Consider the following 20581-nt stretch of genomic DNA (forward strand, 5'->3'; position numbering starts at 1 on the left):
CTTAAGTCTGATGTAGTAAAAGCCTTCACTAAAAACACTGCTTATTAATTGTTTAATATAATATAGTTATAATAAACTCAAGGAAAGTATTTAAGTTTAAATAAAAATGATAGACATCTATGTAAATTGAAATAACGAAATAACATAATAACGAATAAAGAGTAACGACACGTAATTGAGGTGTAGTGTTCGAAAATATCTCTTACATGACAAACAATGTACTAATTTATTATTGCTTACAGTGGCGCCCTCTTCCGTCAAACCATAAAAGTTGATGAAGCAGCACATAGTGTTAATGCTTTGACAAAATTGTATAATATTTGGCAGTTTGTGGAGTATTTTTAACTTTGAAAGACAGTAAAAATAATTTACAACATTAATCATCCTCCCCTGCTGGCGATCGTTTATAGCAGCATTTACGATAAAGTATAATAAGCGAATAAATTTATTTATTTTAATTTTCTTCCCGAGTATTATGCTACTCTGAATGTGCAGCACATGGGTAATTTGTGAAACCAGTTGATAAACTTTAAAATGCTTTCTAACCTCATCGAACCCAAAACACACAGCTCCAGGTTTAGAGTGATCGCCGGCTCCCGATCGTACACGCGCGCGCGTGCCTTAGCGGACGGGGAGATAACGCGCAAAAATTTATTGACCACCTAATCGCGAATGCATACGCTTCCTTTTGCTCGCCTTCCCATCCCCCCCCCTCCACTCCCCTACTTACCGCTCTTGATTCGCTTGATTCGGGCCTGAGCGGGTTGCGTCTTTTTTTTTTCCTGTTGGTGTGTGCCCGCAGGACAGAATGTGGGGGCTCTCTCCGCTGTACGCCCTTCTTCAAGATTTGGATTTTTCCCCCAATCTTGCTCCCCAACCTCCACCATCCTCCCATAAATACCTTTTCCTACAATGGAGTAGGTGGTAGTGCCGGTTTGCTTCCTCTATCCTTCTCTCTTTTGCTTTCAATTTTACCCGATTGCGTGTGATGAGTGTGTGTGTGTGTTTTTTTTCTTCGTTGTTGTGAATAAAGGTTGCCTTCCTTTGCGCGGCTTTTGGTGGACAAAACTTCTTGTCTGTTGGCTGCTGCTGCGAGGTTTCGTTCGTTTTTACAGTCAGCAGCAGCAGCGGTTGGGCACATTTTTTGTTGTTGTTCCTTTTTGCGCGCTGTGTGCGTTTTTCTTTCGTCCGCCTGCGTGTTTTATCTATCTCGCGCGCGTAACTTTAGGCGAACTTTTACGGTCTCTCGGTGGCCAACATTCGCCCACCGCACCCACCGTGCCCTCACGCGCATAAACACAAACACCGGCCAGCAGCCAAGTGTGGTGATGCAAACCAGCGAATGCAGGAAGGGAAACGGTAATTTACAAGATTATCACTACGCTATTATTATATTGCATTATGGGGATTTTCTGTCAGTTTCATTGCGCCCATTCGTTGTCGCAACTGTCAGGTGGGTGGGTGAGCAGAGGAGGGGAGGGGTGAAGTGGGTTGGGGAAGTTCCAGGACACATGCCGTACGCGGTTCCGCGTGTTTGGGTGCGCATGACTTTCGATCGGTTCGTGGTGTTCTCCTTTAGACTATGAGTCTCAAATTAACCCTTCAGTGGCCATGGAATGAAGTAGTAGAGAATAAAGAATTAGTAGAGAGTAAAGAAATAGTAGAGAATAAAGAAATATTAGAGAATAAAGAAATAGTAGAGAATAAAGAAATAGTAGAGAATAAAGAAATAGTAGAGAATAAAGAAAAAGTAGAGAATAAAGAAATAGTAGAGAATAAAGAAATAGTAGAGAATAAAGAAATAGTAGAGAATAAAGAAATAGTAGAGAATAAAGAAAAAGTAGAGAATAAAGAAATAGTAGAGAATAAAGAAATAGTAGAGAATAAAGAAATAGTAGAGAATAAAGAAATAGTAGAGAATAAAGAAAAAGTAGAGAATAAAGAAATAGTAGAGAATAAAGAAATAGTAGAGAATAAAGAAATAGTAGAGAATAAAGAAATAGTAGAGAATAAAGAAAAAGTAGAGAATAAAGAAATAGTAGAGAATAAAGAAATAGTAGAGAATAAAGAAAAAGTAGAGAATAAAGAAATAGTAGAGAATAAAGAAATAGTAGAGAATAAAGAAATAGTAGAGAATAAAGAAATAGTAGAGAATAAAGAAAAAGTAGAGAATAAAGAAATAGTAGAGAATAAAGAAATAGTAGAGAATAAAGAAATAGTAGAGAATAAAGAAATAGTAGAGAATAAAGAAATAGTAGAGAATAAAGAAATAGTAGAGAATAAAGAAATAGTAGAGAATAAAGAAAAAGTAGAGAATAAAGAAATAGTAGAGAATAAAGAAATAGTAGAGAATAAAGAAATAGTAGAGAATAAAGAAATAGTAGAGAATAAAGAAATAGTAGAGAATAAAGAAATAGTAGAGAATAAAGAAATAGTAGAGAATAAAGAAATAGTAGAGAATAAAGAAATAGTAGAGAATAAAGAAATAGTAGAGAATAAAGAAAAAGTAGAGAATAAAGAAATAGTAGAGAATAAAGAAATAGTAGAGAATAAAGAAATAGTAGAGAATAAAGAAATAGTAGAGAATAAAGAAAAAGTAGAGAATAAAGAAATAGTAGAGAATAAAGAAATAGTAGAGAATAAAGAAATAGTAGAGAATAAAGAAATAGTAGAGAATAAAGAAATAGTAGAGAATAAAGAAATAGTAGAGAATAAAGAAATAGTAGAGAATAAAGAAATAGTAGAGAATAAAGAAATAGTAGAGAATAAAGAAATATTAGAGAATAAAGAATTAGTAGTTGTTGTTGACTCAAACGCGTCAATTATCGTCTGTAGACATCTCCTGTAATTGTTTCGTTCGGTTGTAGCAGCTTCTAAAGAAAAAAAATCAATTTTTCAACCGTGCAAGCCACAAGCCAATGACAAACTAGTGCTAGCAGACAGCTAATGGGAAAGAAAGTCTGAAGAAGACACTTCAAAATGGCAGTGTTGCCAGATTCCACCACAATAAAACATAATTGTGGTAAAAGTAAAGACGCTTGTACTAAACCCGCACTAATTATATAATCCTAATTATTAATGCGTAACGGTATGCATCAAAATTATAAAAATCACACAATTTAGTTTAGCAAACTTTAACATTTGAGCTTCAAAAGCAGTGTTTTTTGTTTTGAAACGAACTCTGTAAAAAATTAGCCCCCCCCCCCTTCACGAGGTCTAAAAGAAAATATTCTGCCGTAACCATTCGAAGGTTGCAATGTGAAGGGTTTAAAGCGGGCATGGTTCGTGTGCGGAATGTGTCCATCGCACCAAGGGGGAACGCGTGATGAAGGGAGGAGGGGGGTTTGTTTATGTGGCTGCATGATCGCTTAATATAAATAATTCCGCGAACAAGACACATACGCACGCTCATTATCCGCGCGGGAATGGAATTCCTGCGTACACGATCGTAAGCTGTAATATGAGGGTGGGATCCGGGGGAACTGTTTTGGTTTTCTTTGTTTTTGGTCACCCCGAAGCCCTTTTTTTTATTAATTCTCGCGTCCTCTTTTGCTTAGCTCTCTCGAGTGGTAGGTCATGGATGCTAAATCGGTACGAACCCCCAGCATCCTTGGGGGTTTTTATTTTTTTTTTCTTATTAAATGTTAAGTGTTTTTTTTTTGTTATTTGCTTCGGGAGAATTGTTCTATTATTTTCAATTTTACTCTTGCATTAAACATGCGAGTCTCATTTTTTTTACAATACTTTATTTAATTATTTTAAGTTGGAAAAAAACCCTTTTTTAAGGCACACTTCTCCATGCTCATAGAGAAAAACAGTAAAGCTTCAGTGGAGATAATCAACACCGAACCCCCCACCGCTCAGGTTTTGCGAGCTTAAGCTTCCGTTGCAAAAAGGGTAAACATTAAACCGCGTAGGAGGAAATGGCCCATCCGCTCCAGAGAAAGCGCACCCCTCCCCCATCCGGGTCCGGTGGGTGGGAAACAAACAAATGACGCAGCAGCACGCAGGATTTGCAGTGTGGCAGGGCAACAGGGGGAAAGGGAGGGGGTGGGAGATTTTTTTTTGCTCTGTGTGGCCGCGCAAACTCCGCCGCAAATGCCCGTTACTCTTCCGGTGCCATTTGTGTGTGCGCGCGCGCAGTTAGGCCGGGCAAAGATAAATAAAATAATTAATGAATCTTTTCTCCCCCGGTCTCTCTCTGCCTCCCAAACAACCCCTAAAGGGGTGCATTCTTCGTGCCGTGCTTTTCCCCCGGTGGGTGAGAGGGAAAAAATGCGTAAATGTTGTCGCCGTCACTTGGATGCCACCTCCTCTCAAACCCTTAACCCCCGTTCTTCCTCTTTGTGCCTTTCTTCTTTTTTTATCTCTTCACATAGCCGGCATATGTGGTGTGCCGGCAGTAGAAGATGCATGTGCGTGCGCAAGGGGGTTGCCGCACTTATTGCACTGTTCTTTTCTGCGCACTGCAATCATTTGAGATCTTACTTTTGCGTCGCCCCTCTCCATTCCGGTTCCCCACTACTCCGCCAGGAACGCCACACTCAATCAAAATTGCGCGTGGGGTTGCATGCACGTGCCCCCAGCAAGAAGCGAAAAGGAAGCAACCTTCGCGCCAATCGAATTGCAAGCAAGAAATAAAAGAAATATAAGCAAAGCAATCCATCCGGTGTGTGCAACAATGGGGAACAGTTGTGCGCTTGAAGGTGAGAAGGAGAATTTTGTAGCAAAACCTTCTTTGTTTTTCGGTGCGGTTAGCAAGTTCACTTTCCATCTTTTTAATGCGCTAAGCGATCGATTTAATAGGAATACGTTTTGTGTTACAATTTTCCATGTTTGCTACGTATTCTCACTACTTAAAAGAACAATTTTCACATGCAATAACCACTTAAGTGCGCCGTTGTGTAAAGCTTGTGAAAACAGTGTCTACTTTTTATGTCTTTTTCTTTACTATTGGTTGTCCGCCTTTTTTATTTGCTGCGTGCGCGTACTGCAGCGACACAAACTCATTCGGTGTGTAATTATTGCGAGCATATATGAGTTAAGCGGAAATGATCAGGCAAGCATGCAAACCCCTCTCCATCACACTCCCACCCACCCCCAATTGACGGGGGCGGTCGATAAGGGTGGTAAGGAAGGGTGAGGTTTACACTTAATTTATATTTATTCGCCCGTGCGCATACATATAGAGCGCCATCATTACACACTGCCGTGCGGTGTGTGTGTGTGTGTGTGCACCGTTGCGACAGTTCTTCGACCGTTTGCGCCTGAATGTTGACAAGCGCGCGCGCGCGCGCGCGTGGTGGCAAGTTTCTGGAGGACCAAGCAAGAGGCGGTAAAAGAAATGCGCGTTCGGTCGTAAGTTGAATGCGTGCACCCACCGCGTACTACTGCTGGCCATTTGTACGTGAAGTCGGTCACGCTGGTCCGGTGCGGTGTCTATACTTCAACTCCTCCTCGCCCCTTCTGCCCAGTTTGCGATCGTTGCTTGCTTGCGTTGGAAGAACGTGACGGGAACGATCCGGAATTCGCAGGAGAAGGAAGGGGAGGGAGGGAGGGGGGGGGGGGGGTGTTGTGGCGAGGAAGGAAAAAAATCGCACTTATGCTAGCGCGGTTAAATTAGTGTATCATTACTCATTTGGTGAACCACTGGGCCACCCCCCTTCGGGGGGTGAGTTTACCCCCGTTGGGCTTTTGCCGTACCAAGGTGTTCCCGCTATAATTCCGCCCATATTATTGTCGGTGTGTGTGTGTGTGTGTGCCGTGCGGTGGGTTCAAGCCTTGCGCATAGATCACATTCCGGATCGGAAAGCAAAAAAAAAAAAAAAAGACATCCCTCTCCAACCCTCCCAAGCCTACGTGGAAGGCTGCGGAATGTGGTTGGCTAGCGCAACCGAGCGGAGATCGTAAAATTGATCTCTAAAACTTGGGCAAGCTGTGGACGAGGAAGTTATCAACTGCACACTTGCTGCACAAGCTGTGGCGTAACGAGCCCGCAAAACGGATAAACTTTGTAACCCTGCTTCACCGAAGGGTTGCATTGAAGTACTTTATGGGTTTTGCGTTTGAACGTGTATTGGGCAATCGCGCATGCGTTGAAGTTTGTGAATGATATTCGCCCAAAGTGCCTCGGATATATTGAGCGCATTTCCGAAGCGTTCTGTGTCCGCTGCTCCCCTTCAAAGATATTTCTAGGCCACTGGCAATGGCCGACCGGGATGGTGTAGCATTCGACCCATTACCACCCGCCGTGTTGCGTAGGCGACTCTCCAACTCCACATCTGTCAACACCAGGAAGGAGATATCCAGCCGTAGCCGTGGTGCAGGAGGAGGACGTTTGGATGCTTCTTGTCTCGTGGCAAAACTGTCGGCACCTTCGAACACTGCCCCGTGTGCGCGAGGCGTTGAGTGAAATTCAACGCGTGATCGGATAAGCATTGCAAACACAAGAGCCTGTTCCCTCCCCTTCCACACCTGTTCATGGGCAAACCCCTCGGACATCTTCTGCAAGCTATCAGCAGCGTCCGATCTTTTTCCTCTCGCCGAAGCGGTTTGCGTGGTTATGTTGCCAGGTCAAAGTAGTAAGCGCGCACACCTCCTTCAATTTCGATTCTGATCGCTTCGAGGCTTCCCGTCTTCCTGGTGCATAAGCTTTTATAAGATGAGGTGCTGAGATCGGAACGTGCAAACGCATCAGACATTCCCTCCCCGGCTATCGGTAACTACGATCTCTGTTGGGGGGTGGGATGGGAAGAACTATTTTTTGGTTTTGCTCTTTTACCTCAAAGTCCACCCGCTTCCATGCAAGGGGATAAACTCAATTACAAGCAGTCTAGTTTGCGCCACTCGCACGGTAAAGTCTTGCGGTGTTCTTGATGCCCCTGATCAAGAAGAGGCAAGGTTATCGAGGTGACGCACACGGGAGATCATCAGACGCATCCGCAAATGGGAGCATATACACCGTGTGTTGTGTAGGCGTAACAGGGAAAGTCTTTGAAGCATGGAAATCGCTAGATTCTGCTCAAAGTACGCTTCAAATTGTTATCTCCCAAATCATCAAAGTGTACAGGAGAACATTTGAGAGAAGATGTGCTGAAAGGAACAAACATCTATGATGAAGTAACTCAATACATCCGGGGAGAGCCCCTGTGGGGGAAAGAACCTCCGGGACATTACGAATATCTTGAGGATATTTAATTAAATCTCTCGCTGGTGGATACCTTGAGACAACTTGCAAATGTGAGAACATACGCGGAGTTCCAATACCAAACCTTTGACCTGACAGCTACACGGGCTTCTGTGGTATCTAGGCGCGGTGCACTCCATTTTAATGAGTAATCTTGATCCGAGTAGCCTATTATGTTACCTTCGCTTCTTGCGCATTGAGCGTCCAGTGATGTAGGAAGGCGTTCTTCGAACTCTGATTCTCTTGCTCCAATATTCCGAGGCACCCTGTTTAGCAGCTCCGTGGTTTGGAGCCTTACCGACCACCGGTGTGGGGTAGGTGACTAAGGCTAACTTCACGCACGGCACTATCCCAATATCGTACAGTTCTTTGCTCTCCCGCATACTGCTGGTTGGTGCATCGGATCCCGCTCGCTTATCGATCCATCACACACAGGGTAGAAACACACGTCGTGTCGCGAGTCTCCTCCCCCTCTCTCATACCAAGGAGCCTCGATCTCGATCTCGCGGATAGCCACCGATAGAGGGGAAACAAATAATGTTCGCCCTCTCGCGGGGTTCGTTTTCCTGTTCTGCAGAAATTCTCCAGATATATCCCGGAGGAGATGAAGAAAAACTGGAGTGACTGGTACACGGAAGATGGAACACCCGACGTGTGGGTGTCCAGCTTTCCAGCACATTCGGAAGGAGGAAGCGGCAAGTGGCAGTGGCAAAGGCGGGGGAAAACCCGCCCGGTCATGTACCGCCTGTCACGAGCGCATGTTCGCTGTCAGGTTTCCACTGTTACTGCCACGGCAGGGGAGCCACGCGAAATAAGAACTAGGTGCGAAACCGTGGAAAACATCAAAACGGGAAAAAAGAGCTGGTGTCTCGAAAGGGGAAGGTTTCTGGTGGAGGTTGTCGAGGCTTTTGACATCTCTTGCTGTGTTGCGGTTGGATGAGAGCGCCCCCGAGGGCACGCGCTTCAGAAGTCCGAACAGACAGAAGTGCCTCCGGAAGGTGCAAAAGCAAAACAAACAACAAAAAAAAGACTAAAATCTTCCCCCCCTGCCCCCGGGGTCCGATCGACATATGTGTTGCCGGCCATTTTGACAATCGTCAATTAACTCCGCGCGCAGAGAGGGTAAAGCCTGCTTGGGGGATGTGTTATAGACAAGATATCCCGACGTGTGTGGGGGGAAAAGGTGTAAAATTTAAGAAAAAAAAAAACCACCGGCAAATGTGCCGCGCGATGCATAAATTATCATCCACTTTCGATGCCATGTCCAATATTGTACGGTGTGTTGACTTGAGGGCAGACGCTAGCAGGGTGGAAGTGAAGAGGAGAGTGAGTGTGCGGAGCATACTCGATGGAAGAAATGGTTTATCTCAAGCCGCGAGGTGAGTTCCACGGTCGGAGGTCAATTAATCGAGTTGAAGTCCTTGCCAAGGAACGCTTCGCTTCTGAGGGCTGTGCTTCATGACTTCTTCACCAGGCGGCGCCACCGAAATCGTACCGATATTTGTATGCCTCGGATGGGTAGCATTTCTTTAATTAGCATGTTTTTTTAAATGGTAAAAAAGAAAAATCGTGAGAGAGAGAGAGGGAGAGAGGGAGAGAGGGAGAGAGGGAGAGAAAGAGATTGAAAGGCGCAACGACATGCTCCACTGATTGTTTAGTTGGTAGGGGAGGGATAGCACCATTTTCCTTTTTCGGTGCAACAAAGCTGATTGCTAATTTAATAAATCAACAAACGCGCGATGGAAATGGATGCCTTTGAGGGGGGGGGGGGGGGGGGTTGATTGTTGCTGCTGCAAACAGTTATCGACAGTTAATTAACGCATCGCGCCCCTCTGCGTCTTTTGTCCTCACCGGTGACCTCACCAGTGGTGTGTGTGTGTGTGTGTGTGTGGGTGGTTTGCTAATTTTTCCCCAAATACCGACAACGAATGCTGCAACCTTTTGCATCCGGTTCCCTTAGCGCACCTTCTTTTATTTATCTCCGTTCCGGCACGCAGCAACGCTGTTGACAAGGTACTAATTTCAACCGTTTCGTTTTGTTCTCTTCTTATCGGTCTCTTCCTCACAGCAGCGTAAGCTGTCACCGACATGGGCAGTGATCATTACTGCTTGAGGTGGAACAATCATCAATCCAACCTTCTCGGGGTGTTCAGCCAATTGCTCCAGGACGAGAGTCTGGTGGACGTTACACTCGCTTGCTCAGAGGGCGCCTCCATCCGAGCCCACAAGGTAAGTACCGCCGGGAAGGGAAGAAATAGAGTCACGGGGTGTGATTTTAGGCAGACTGTGGGGGGGCCCATAACTGGAAGAAACATTTCATGTTGATGTCGACTGTTGGCACAAAGGGAGCACTGGATGACAGTTTGACGCGGCAACGTTTTATCAACTTTGTAGAGCCCCACGACGTTGGCTTTTGACTTCAGCTCTCGTATGAACTTCACCACATTCGGACGTGACCGTCGTACGATCTAGAATTTATCGCGATTGGTGAAAGATCTCGAAGGTCACGCGCTCATCCTGCTGCCTAAGCTAACCCCAAACCCCGGTCGTGATGAACGTGAAAAGTCTTTTCGTGGTCGTGGAAATATAGACAACTCCCTCTTCCCTCCGCTCCCAGCTTATCAGGAAAATTAGACTTTTCTCCCAACGGTAAAGGTGCGTGGCCTTTAAAAATATATAAGCTGGCTAGAAGTTTCATACCAACGAATCTGAGAAACTGGCGCGCAGAAGATGCAACCTGCAATCCCTCCCCCCGGGTTCCACGAATTGAATTTGAACCCATCTCCACAGTAGACAAAGCACAAAACGCTGAGAGGAGGGGTTCAAGCGTGTAAAGGGGGTAAAGTATGTGAACCCAGCCATGATCACGACTTGCGCGACTTTTTCACCGCGAGATTCGTGATTTTTTGTTGTTGTTGCTGCTGTTGTTGTGTTACTACAGTAGAGTCGCAGCAATTGAAGGGCTGGGGTGTCCTCATCATCTCGGAGTCCACTCCCCCTCCCTCATCAGCAGCAGCATCTCACGATTGCCAAGCAACGGCGGTGAAAGATCGGTGCACCCGGCTCTCTCGGGTGGGGAGGAAAAGTCAGGAAGATAATCGCGCATCAATAGTTATATTATGCACCCACCATCTCAACTACTCTGCGTGGCCAACACACACACACACACTGGGGCTTAAGGGCTAAAACAAACTGGGGTGGACCGATTCGGTACCGAGGACTGGCAAAAAAAAAAGGTAACCTAAAACCAAGGAAAACAAAACATAAAGGGAACGACTTTCAGAAATAAACGGATCGGTTCCTTCCCATGATGACTGTGAGGCTAGCAAAAGGAAGCAGGGAAGAAGAAGGGATGGAGAAAAAAAACAGAAACACAAAGGAGAAGCGTGCGAATTTGTGCGAAAAGAAAGGTAAGAAAAAAGAGGTAATACACAAAACCCCCTTCCGGCGCGGGAGGAGGGCCCTTGTAGGTCGCATAGAAGTAAAAACAACGCGCCGCGAAACGCGCCCAACAATTGCTCTCCACCGTTGTTGAGGCAGCGTTTTGGGGTCCGGCAGGTCGGCCCCCCGCGTCCCCCGGATGCTTAGAACCCGCGCGCGCAACAAGAGACGCGAGAAGTGAAAAATGTACACAGGCGCATATCCCATAATGCACCCACAGCAAACGTGTCCAAAGCCCTCAGTAGAGGGGGATGTTGGCAGGTGTGTCGGGTGGTTGGGGGGTTTTGTTGTTGTTGTGGAGTGGTTTGTGGAGTGCAGTGATTTCGGTCTTGTTTTGCTTTCGGGCTTGAAAATGGGAAGAACGGTCGAGATATCCTTTAACCCGGAGGGGGACCCGCACCAGTCACGGGAGTCGGGGGGGAAGGGAAGAGGTATATACGTGCGTGGGTGTGGATCGTAGTGGGAGTTTGGAAAATAGACTACACCAGCGTTACACGCCGGGTGGTTGAACCACTTTAGCGATAAAAGAAAGACAACCAACAGGGTTTGCGTTGTTGTTGTTTTATTACTATCTGCACTTCCAGGTATAGAAGGGCCTTTGCCTAGCCCAAGCGGGGTTTAAGCGGAGAGTTGGAGCAGAAGCGGAAAGGCAGAAGGATTGATGTGGTCTTAGAAAAAAAAAGGGCCCCGAACGTGACCTAAACCCGAGGCACGTATTTTCGTGTGGGAGTCTCACGCTGCATTCGCCTTATGGTACACCGCCAGAAGCTGGTGATGTCGACTCCGGGGACGGTCGATGCGTTCTGGACGTCACGCGGGACTCTTCCCAGTGCAGTCCTACCTGTGTACCCGTTGGAACCGAACGAGGAAGATTCCGGGATGGGCACATGTGAGTGATCTCACTTCGCGTTCGCAGTGTAATGAACTTACCGTTGTAAAATCGTGTCTACCGTCAAACTTTTTAGCGGTTCTTTGTTGGGAATAGACAAGAAGCAGATGAGTTCGCTCCTCTGGTTCGCTTCACGGACCTTAAGGCAATCCTGTGTGGAAATGCCTGATCCATGTGCGCTTTGTTGGAGTTTAGAAGGTCCAGCGAGATGCGTTACTCACCTTCACACGGCGTACCAGTTCGGATATCTCGCGAGCAGACACAGGAACCAACTAGAGATGTGCACATTAAATAAGAGTGAGTGAGTGAATTGAAACCTTTGAGGGAGTCAATGAATATAACTCCACATGAAGAGTTGTAAATATGACTCCTTATATCACTCTTTTGCGTTTATACTCACTCTCACTCTCTCACGACTCACGACTCACGAGTGAGTAAAAGTATTTTATCACTCTCTTATCATTTTCTTTCTAAAACGAATAACAAAACACTACTGGCATTCGCTTTTACTCTCTCCCTCTTGGATTCAATGAATACAATCCAAAGAGAGTGATAAAACTCTTCTACTCACTCCTGAGTGAGTTTCTCGTCAGCACAGAGAGTGAGAGTGAGCATTGAACGCAAAAGAGAGTGGTAAAACATTAATGTAGTGTAATATTATTCAAATGAATCTCTAAAGAGTGAGTTAAGGTTCCGAATCCTTAAACCCACTCTTTGACTCTGATTCAACTCACTGAAAAGAGTGATTATTCCCGCCTCTAGAACCAACTCTCCCGGTGAGAAAACATCAAAATAAAGTACCGCTTTAAATATTCCCCCGGAAAAAGGGTTTCTTTCACGTTCGATAGACCACAATTTCTAGATCTCTCCAACAAGTTTACGCTCCAGTTTCCTACACACATTTGGCCGGTGCCCTTTTGCAGGGGTTTCTATCCCGTACCACCACCACCACCACTACCACCTTCACATCTAAACACATCCGCGCGCGGTTGTTCATCGACCAATGTTCGCCAATGCACACTCTCATTATCATACCCGTTACATCTCGTCATGTTTCCGCGGGGCATCGTGTCGAAACCACGAAACACTGCCGCGCACTCTTCTGCCATAGTAACACCCACTCGCAAAAAAAACAAAAAAAACATAATCCACCATCGTCCAATGTTGTCCAGGGTCAGGGCTTTCAGCACATACGCTCCGTACCCGGTTGGTGTACCGAACGAAGAAAACCCAACTAGACATTTAGCAGTTCTGATATTGATGTGTTTGCACGTATATATGTTTGTCTCTGACGTGCACCGTGTGCACTTTAATGCGTAGAACTTTTTTTCCGATTTCATGACCGTATTTCTTTTACTTCCCGTCAAAATGATCTTCACTTGTGGGGGGCGCGAAGTGATGGACAAATGCGAGCGGACGCACCGGAACACCCGAAGGTGTCACTCTCGGTAGCGTCACTAGCCTGCACAACTGGCTATGATTTATGGGATGCTGCACAAAGGAAAGTTCGGAAACCGAGTTCGAATAGACAATCAAAGTTGTGTGTGTGTGTTCAGTGATTTTTTTTATTGGTGTGTGCCTTAAGCGCTCGTTAAAAGTTTCCTTGGACACAGGGTTTGTTAATTTACTCCTCGCCGCCATCTGTATTGGGTGCTGCTGTGCGTGTGCTGCCTCTCAAAGGTTAATTGATGGCGTAGTAAAGAATAGAGGAGTAGCACGAGTTGGTATAAATTTGTGGACCTCGTTTGCATTTTTCCAACTGAAGATTCCTCTGCATCTGGGCAGGGATAGATTTATATTTATAAGGTTCCGTTGTTATGCATGCTGCGATCGTAAAGCTAATTACACCAGCTCTCCGCCACCTTCCGCACCAAGCTGCCTTTCCTTCTCTCAAAAGATAAAGCTCCCAACTGTCATGTTTTTTTTTGCTCTTTCTTGTAACTCCCGTGTGATACCTCCACAGACACGCGCGCACCCTCCACCAACCGTGTAAGGATGCGTGTGGCATATGGGAAAATGGAGCAGCAAATGGAGAACGCTGGTCCTCCACCGGGTTTGGTTATAGCACCGCATCTTCCGGAGGCACAAACATGACTTCGGACTTCATTAAGAAACATGAGCGCGCACGTGCTGCCGTTGTTCCTCTTTAATTGTCTCCTGCGGGCTGTTATGGGACGCTGCGGTGCGACTAGTGCTATGTGGGCGCAGCATTTGTGGGACAGTTTACGATCGTACCACCACGGCACGGTGGCGTCTCTGTGCCCTTTGGCTGCAAGAGTTGTTTGCTCCGTAACACAAGTTCCGGTTTTGTCGTCCAGTTTAAAGGTTTTTTGAGATGGCATATATATGGAGGGGGTAGTCGGCATCGAAGTAGAAGACGCGGCATGTCACTTGATTGCGTTTGATGCTCTCGCATGGCTGATTCTTGGGTGGGTGTTTGATAAGGTTTCAGATCACAGACTTTATCGGGTTTTATGGTACGCACATCCAACAATTCAACTGATGATCCGACAGTGATCACTTTCTGTTCTGTGATGTGATCAGACACTTCCTTCTTTACTGACTGCAAACCCATGGCCTTGAAAATGGAGAGACAGCTAGCGCCATCGTGTATGTACGTGCCCGGAATATGCGAATGCTGGTGTCCGTCTACTGTCAAATGAGCAGCGCTTCACGTTACACTAACAAAACAAAAAAACCATCATACACAAAAACCCTGTGACGCTTTGATCAGGTGCGTGTGTTTTAAGCGTGCCTTAAGCGCAGTGGTCGCAAATTTTTTGGCAGAAAGACCTATAACGTCTGCGTTTGATGCCGCCACAGCTTCTATCAACCGTCATTGCGTGGTGGCGTCGGTTTTGGCAGAGCGTGTGTGCGTAAGCCAACCGCGCTTAAGCCACACGCACACCAATCGCCATGGCACACTAGTCCAGTCAGGCAACAGGTGGAGGCTATTGTCTGTTGCGGAAAGGGGGGAGGAGGGGATATGGCGCGTCGGACGTAGATTACGCATTTCATCCACGCGTGGATTCGCACACCAACACCAGCGAAGGCGCATTAGAATGGTACCAGTAGACCAATCTCTCGCTCTCTCCACCCTGTTCTCATCACACCGTTCTCTTATATTACTGACCGCTTGCTCTGCGTGCCCCCCCGAAAAAAAAACCTTTCGGATCTTCTTCCTGCACAAACCATTACGCATCGTGTGTTTGGTGCGTCCGTTGTGAAGTGGTGTGGCACCCTCCCCACCGTGTGCCTTTATTTTATTGTCTCTGTATTTTTGCAAGCCGCGTGTGTTTCGCGGGCAGAGTTTGCTTTGGTTCGTCGGCCGAAAAGTGCTAAACGCTGCCAATGATCGCAGGTAGAGGCGAAAGGTGGTACAGCAAGAGAAACATAGTTCTAAGCCGCGTTCTATGCTTAAAAATATCCCAAATACGGAGCGATGTTGGGAGCTTTTTTTTTTCTTTATATAAGTCACTTCGGAGCTCTGCAGTGGAGTGTTATGTTACACTCCGTTCCTGCTCTACTGCTGAGTTTGACGTTTTGGTAGCGAGAAGAGGAGGGATCCCAACTAAAGTTAGTGGACGAGATCAGAATACGGGACTCTGGACGAATTAAGAAGGACTCTCGGGCAGGGTTAATAGAAAATAGGGCCTTCTATAACAGCCATGGGAAAACAAACAACCGAAGGATGGAGGGTTTTTGCACGGTTCGAATAAATCTTCGGACCAAACGATCCCAGAATTCTTCGTCAAGCTGTCATCTTGCGTTCCTTTCCTCTTTCGCGGGTTCCAGTAGTTTTTTCTTCTTGCTTTCCTAAACAACATACTTCCTTGCTCACGCAATCCGCTCTCTAACGCGCTCCGCAACAGGAGACAAAGAACATTTTGGCAAAGGGAAAAGAAACAGCAAGAACCTTCTCAGCTTGTTCTTCGCTTTAACTATCTTCGGGGGTTTTTTTTTTAGGTAGCTTAGCCCCTAAAGGCTCGCTGATGGGAAGTTTGAAAGCATAGCGAATTTCGCAAACAACATCCTAAATGTGTCCTTGAATATGCTCCTTTCGGGTGAAAATAGGTACCCAACAGCTTGTACACGGCGTAACCAACCCAAACCAAACTGTCAACTTCGGTATCGTTATGGAGTCACGGTTATTCCGACAAGATGTCTGATCTTTTTGTCTTTTTCGTCGGTAATAAATCATACCGGCATTAGCGAACGGATAAAACGGCCGTTTTCGGTATGGACAATAAAACATTAATTTATGGAATATGGCTAGGGATTTTATGGAATGTATTCAAATAAATCTCCTTTAACTACAAGCCAATTTAGAGGCAAATTTATATGCTTAGCAATAAACTTAAGTTCTCGATTTTAATGGTCATCTTCTCGTTAGCTCTCCCGTGTTGGGGTTGATGGTGGTGCAAAATCAAAATCTATCATAGAAGGCTATCCGCCGCGCTTCCCCAGCACCCTTTACAATACGCGCCCAAATAAAGCTCGTTTCTAAATTTAAACCATTCTCCCTTCTGTTCGCTCACACAATTGTCACGCAACGCTCGCGTGTATGCGTGTGTATGTGTGTCTCCCTCTAACGCTTGTCAGTATGATTACCCCCTGCAGGGTAACATGCGTCGCCCGGCGAGGGTTTTTGTTGTTGTTGTTCGTGTAGTTTGGTTGCCGAAACTTTGGGGCCTCTATCTCCCGTCCAACGCAAAGTGTGCGCAAACAAACGAGTGGCTTTGAGGAAAAAAAAAACTGAACGGTCATTGAACCTCCCAAGCCCCACGTAGTAGCGTATCGCCAAATGGTGTGCGTGCGCGCTTATGGCGCGCGAATGTCAAGGTGGTGTAGCATTCTTTTTTTTTATGCTGTTCCCTACCTCCTCCTTTGCGTTAGCTCAAAGATGGAACGCAACGCGTAGACCGACCTCGCCTCGTATCTTAAAATGTATTCTACGGCATGTGTGTGTCCGCATACGAGTCGATTTTTTTCTTGTTTTGCACACACGAATAAAAACACAAAAACACGCGCAGAAGCAAACTTTCGGATAAAAATGTGTGATGGGAAGATGCTACCGCAACTTTGGGCGGGGTGGAGGATGAAACCCGAACCGAAATGCGTGGAAGAATAAAGTTGGGTTGATACGGCTTATCTGCCGGCAGGTCGATTTCCGTACGCACGCATACAGCAAGCTCTCGCGCCGCGTACGCACACGCACGCTCGTTCCGGGGTAACGCATGGTAACGCGCGTGCACTAATTGACGTGCGGGGCGAGAGTCAGTACCGGGGTCGGTTGGAGAAGCTTTGTGGGGTAGCGCGCACAGTGGTGTGTTCTGTGTGTGTGTGCGTCAAAGTCTCAATAGGGATGCTCCATGGTGTCGAGGCTCCAAGAGCAGTGAAGCGAATTTCAATTTATATATTAGCAGCTAGCCAAGAAGCGAAACCAGTGCGATGCGAGAAAGAGAGATGATGGAATAGAGCACGCAATAAAGCATACACACGCATTTGCGAATTCAATTTGTAACCCCCGGGGTTGTGTTGTGTCCGAACCGATGCGATGCGGTGAATTGAAAATGAGAGAAAAAAAAACTAGAAGGGGTGGAATAGCGAGAGAGAGAGAGAGAGACAGAGTGATTTTTTTTTATCACTCAGCTAAAACACCACAAGCGTCTTCTTTTGCGTACTCTGGATCCCGTGGTCATCCGATGTCCGGATTCTTGTTTTTTTTCTAACGGCGTCGTTAGAAGATCTGCATATAAAATAGTCCACGAACATCAGTGCCAAAATATCCAGAAGATCCAGACGGATGAGTTTAAAAACTGATCCTTCTAGTTTGGTGGAGCTCTCGTATGTCTAAGTACCTTGAGAGTGCAACTTCAGAAAGAATACATCGATAACAACGGGGCAACCTGGAGAACTGTCAAGCAGCAACCTCGTATAAATGTCGTTCGATCATAACCATTTCGATTGCTTTGTGTGATTAGCTCCACAAGTTTCTGCACGTCTACTCTGCCGGCATCACAAGAAGCTTGTCTATTTCACTGACAGTCATTCTCATTCTAACCTCACTAATCCAGCCGATTCTATTTTTAGTCGCGTGATGCCTAAATTAGTCGAATACGGCGCGTTTGACTTAAGGCTTTTTTGTTTATTGGTTCTTTCTGGTCCAAACGGGCTCTCTTGATATCTTGCGCGTCATATCAAAGCTTTTCTCGATGCATATCTAATTGGAATCAAGGGAGAACTCTTCGATGTAGGTTTTTCATTATTCAAGAAGAACGGCCAAGAGGTCGCATTGCTTAGAACTAAAGGTAACTTAATGTCTGAAGACATTTCCTTCTCCAAAACAGTGAAAGGTCACCTTATCCCTGGTGTACTCGTCCCGATCGATGTAGATGTTGATGGAGAATCAAATGCGTACGAAGACGTTCTGACGGGTCTGCTGTCTTCCGAGTTTCGAGACTCTAGATTTCGCCGTACAGTGGAGCTACCTGTGCAGCTAATAAAATCTTATCTTATCCGTGTGTGCGTGCGTGAATTAAAAAAAAAAAAGAATGCTTCACACGGACAATTATTTCGAACGGCATCAGGGCTTTATCTTCCCTTTTTTTATATATCTTTCGCTTCCACAATGGTACGATACCTGCGGTATCTTGCCGCATTTTGCAGGTTCGGTTTGGAGCACGCACTCGGCTAAAAAGGAAAAGCGAACCAAGCGAAGCAAACAGCCAACACCACTGGTGGTGGTTTAGAATTGGTTCCCTTCCATCCGGGTGTGTTCCGTTCACGAGCATGTTTCAAATGCTTGGGCCCCGCTTAGTTTAGTCGGCAAATGTGCGGAACATGTGCGCACCAGAGGGCTTTTAATGGCCGAATTTCTTCCAAGGCTCTCAATATACGGCGAGGTCCATGATAGTTTGATGTGTGTTAGTGTGTGTGGTTTTTTTTGTGTGTTCTGTTTGGATCCCCACCCCTATTATTTTTGTCAACCGGATGTGTTTATGGTCCTGCGATGTATGCGCATGTTACCCATGGCCTGTCGAAAGCGTTCTTCCAACGTCAACGTTGCGCGTGTGGTGTGTAGTAGGGTCCTCTACAGCTCTCACGCGTTACCGCCACACTGCAAGACCTTGCGCTTCAGCGAATCAGATGAAACAGGGTGTGAGTGGGCGGAGAGGTATGTTAGAGAATGAAGAAGCGCAGGAAAAGAGATATCAAACAGACCAAAGATATCACCCGATCATCTTCCTATATACGTAACCTTTCTTCCACGATTCTATTCGCTATTATCCGCCAGCAGGGTTTAGGACGCTATATTTTGGCGAGGTTCTGGTGTATGTGTGCGTGTTGCGCCGAATTCCCCTACAATGGCCCCAAAGTTCGCAAACGGTTCCGAGCCGTCACTCTCTGCGTAGATACGCACTCTGCCATTTGGTGCTGCAGGGCGAACGGGGAAGAGGGAAGAAACGAATTGACGAGGATATAGATAAGGCAACCCCCACCCCTCTCTCTCTCTCTCTCTCTCTCTCTCTCTCTCTCTCTCTCTCTCTTTATGTGGCAATAGGTAGTAGGGATGGGGGTGAGAGGCCGATCTCCAGCTCGTTTTCGGTTGGCATCAAGGAGGGTCAATGAACTATGCGCACTGCTCCAGCCAGCACATAGGGGTTGGGGGGGGGGGGGGGGGGGATGGGGTGAGTACTTGGATGCGAGAGAAAGAGAACAATAGACGGAGAGAGCTATATCGCGTTAGGGGCACGGCGCGGGGTGTGTAGGTGGAGAAAAGGGAGGCAGAACTCGGATGGGGTCGAAACCAAAAAAAAAAAAATCTGCCAAAAAACCTTGAACTGATCCCCGCATTCGCGCACCCCCCTTCCGCGAACCCCATCCCAACCTCCACCACACGCAAAACCTCCCCTGCTCATCACCCTGCTCTATCACGTCATCCACTAGACGCAATTCGCGAGTCTTACTTTTTGTTGCTGTTGCTGTTGTTGTTGTTGTTGTTGCTCGCTCTCCAAACGCACCAGCCCCAAGAGACACACGATCGTGTGTTTGCCTGGAATTAATATGAATTTATATTTCGCTTCTTGTTCCTTTTTCTATTTTTTTTGCGTGTGTGTGTATGTGTTGGATTCCTCCAAATTGACCACTACTAGAGGTGCTCAACAGATAGCATGAGCCTAGAGTGCTCCTACCACACCCCGGAATGTGTGTGTGTGTATAGTATGCGTGAAAGAGCATCCTCTCTCTCTCACTCTCTCTCTCTCTCTCTACTCCATTTCCCTCGCTAGACTCTCGGTAAAATAAAACAAAAAAAAATAACAAGCTTCGGGCGCGCTTGGTCTATTAAAAGTGCGAACTTCAGACGACGACGCACTCTTTTGTTGCTGTATCATGTATGCGTTCATGGGTGTGTGTGTGTGGGGGGTGTAGGAAAGGAAAATGGAAGTTGGTGGAAGAGAATGGTCCATCCAGACCCATTAGCAACAATCGCCCAAATTCACAACCCCCACCCCCCCCTTCTCGGTTGATTGTGATGGCCCCAACGCATGAAAATCAATTCACCGGCTTCGCTCCCTGCCACTCTTCGCCCTCTCCGTGTATCGCAAGCCTGAAGTAAGCATCGAAAGTACAATCAACAGACAGAACTTTGTTTTTGGGGGCGTGCGTATGCGTGTGGGTGAGCGAGAGCGAGAACTGGTGCCGCCGTAACCACACTCGGTAGATAAGATGGAGCTGTTCTCCTTAAAGATGGCGAAGATGGGTGGTTGTGGAGGATAGGAAGATGATAGAATCGTTTGAACATTCCCAACTCTTCCCTGCTTTCTACGCACCTTTTTTTTCGGTCATTATTATACGGTTTTGATACTTAATTTGTGTGCGTGAAGTTCCCAACTTTCCGGGCCACGCCGGAAGTGAATGGATGTGTGCGTGTGCGTCCTCCATGTTTGCTTCTTCCAGCCTGTTGCTCCTCTTACAGCTTGCGGTGCGTGTATAAAAGTGCGTACGCAATCGTTGCGCGTGCGTAGCGTGCGTCGATGGGCCCAACGAGGTGGTTGTCCATC

At 46.3% G+C, this 20581-nt stretch overlaps 1 protein-coding gene across 1 annotated transcript in view; it reads left to right on the forward strand.

Moving 5' to 3' along the window:
• The window catches only part of LOC128306494 (serine-rich adhesin for platelets), a 75707-nt gene that overhangs the window by 12741 nt on the left and 42385 nt on the right, over positions 1 to 20581 (forward strand). The window contains exon 2 of the mRNA XM_053044026.1: positions 9255 to 9415. Coding sequence (XP_052899986.1) covers positions 9275 to 9415 — 141 coding nt within the window. The 5' untranslated portion in view covers positions 9255 to 9274. The remainder of the gene's footprint in view (positions 1 to 9254; positions 9416 to 20581) is intronic.

The sequence above is a fragment of the Anopheles moucheti genome, chromosome X (assembly GCF_943734755.1).
Source record: "Anopheles moucheti chromosome X, idAnoMoucSN_F20_07, whole genome shotgun sequence".
Taxonomy (NCBI): domain Eukaryota; kingdom Metazoa; phylum Arthropoda; class Insecta; order Diptera; family Culicidae; genus Anopheles; species Anopheles moucheti.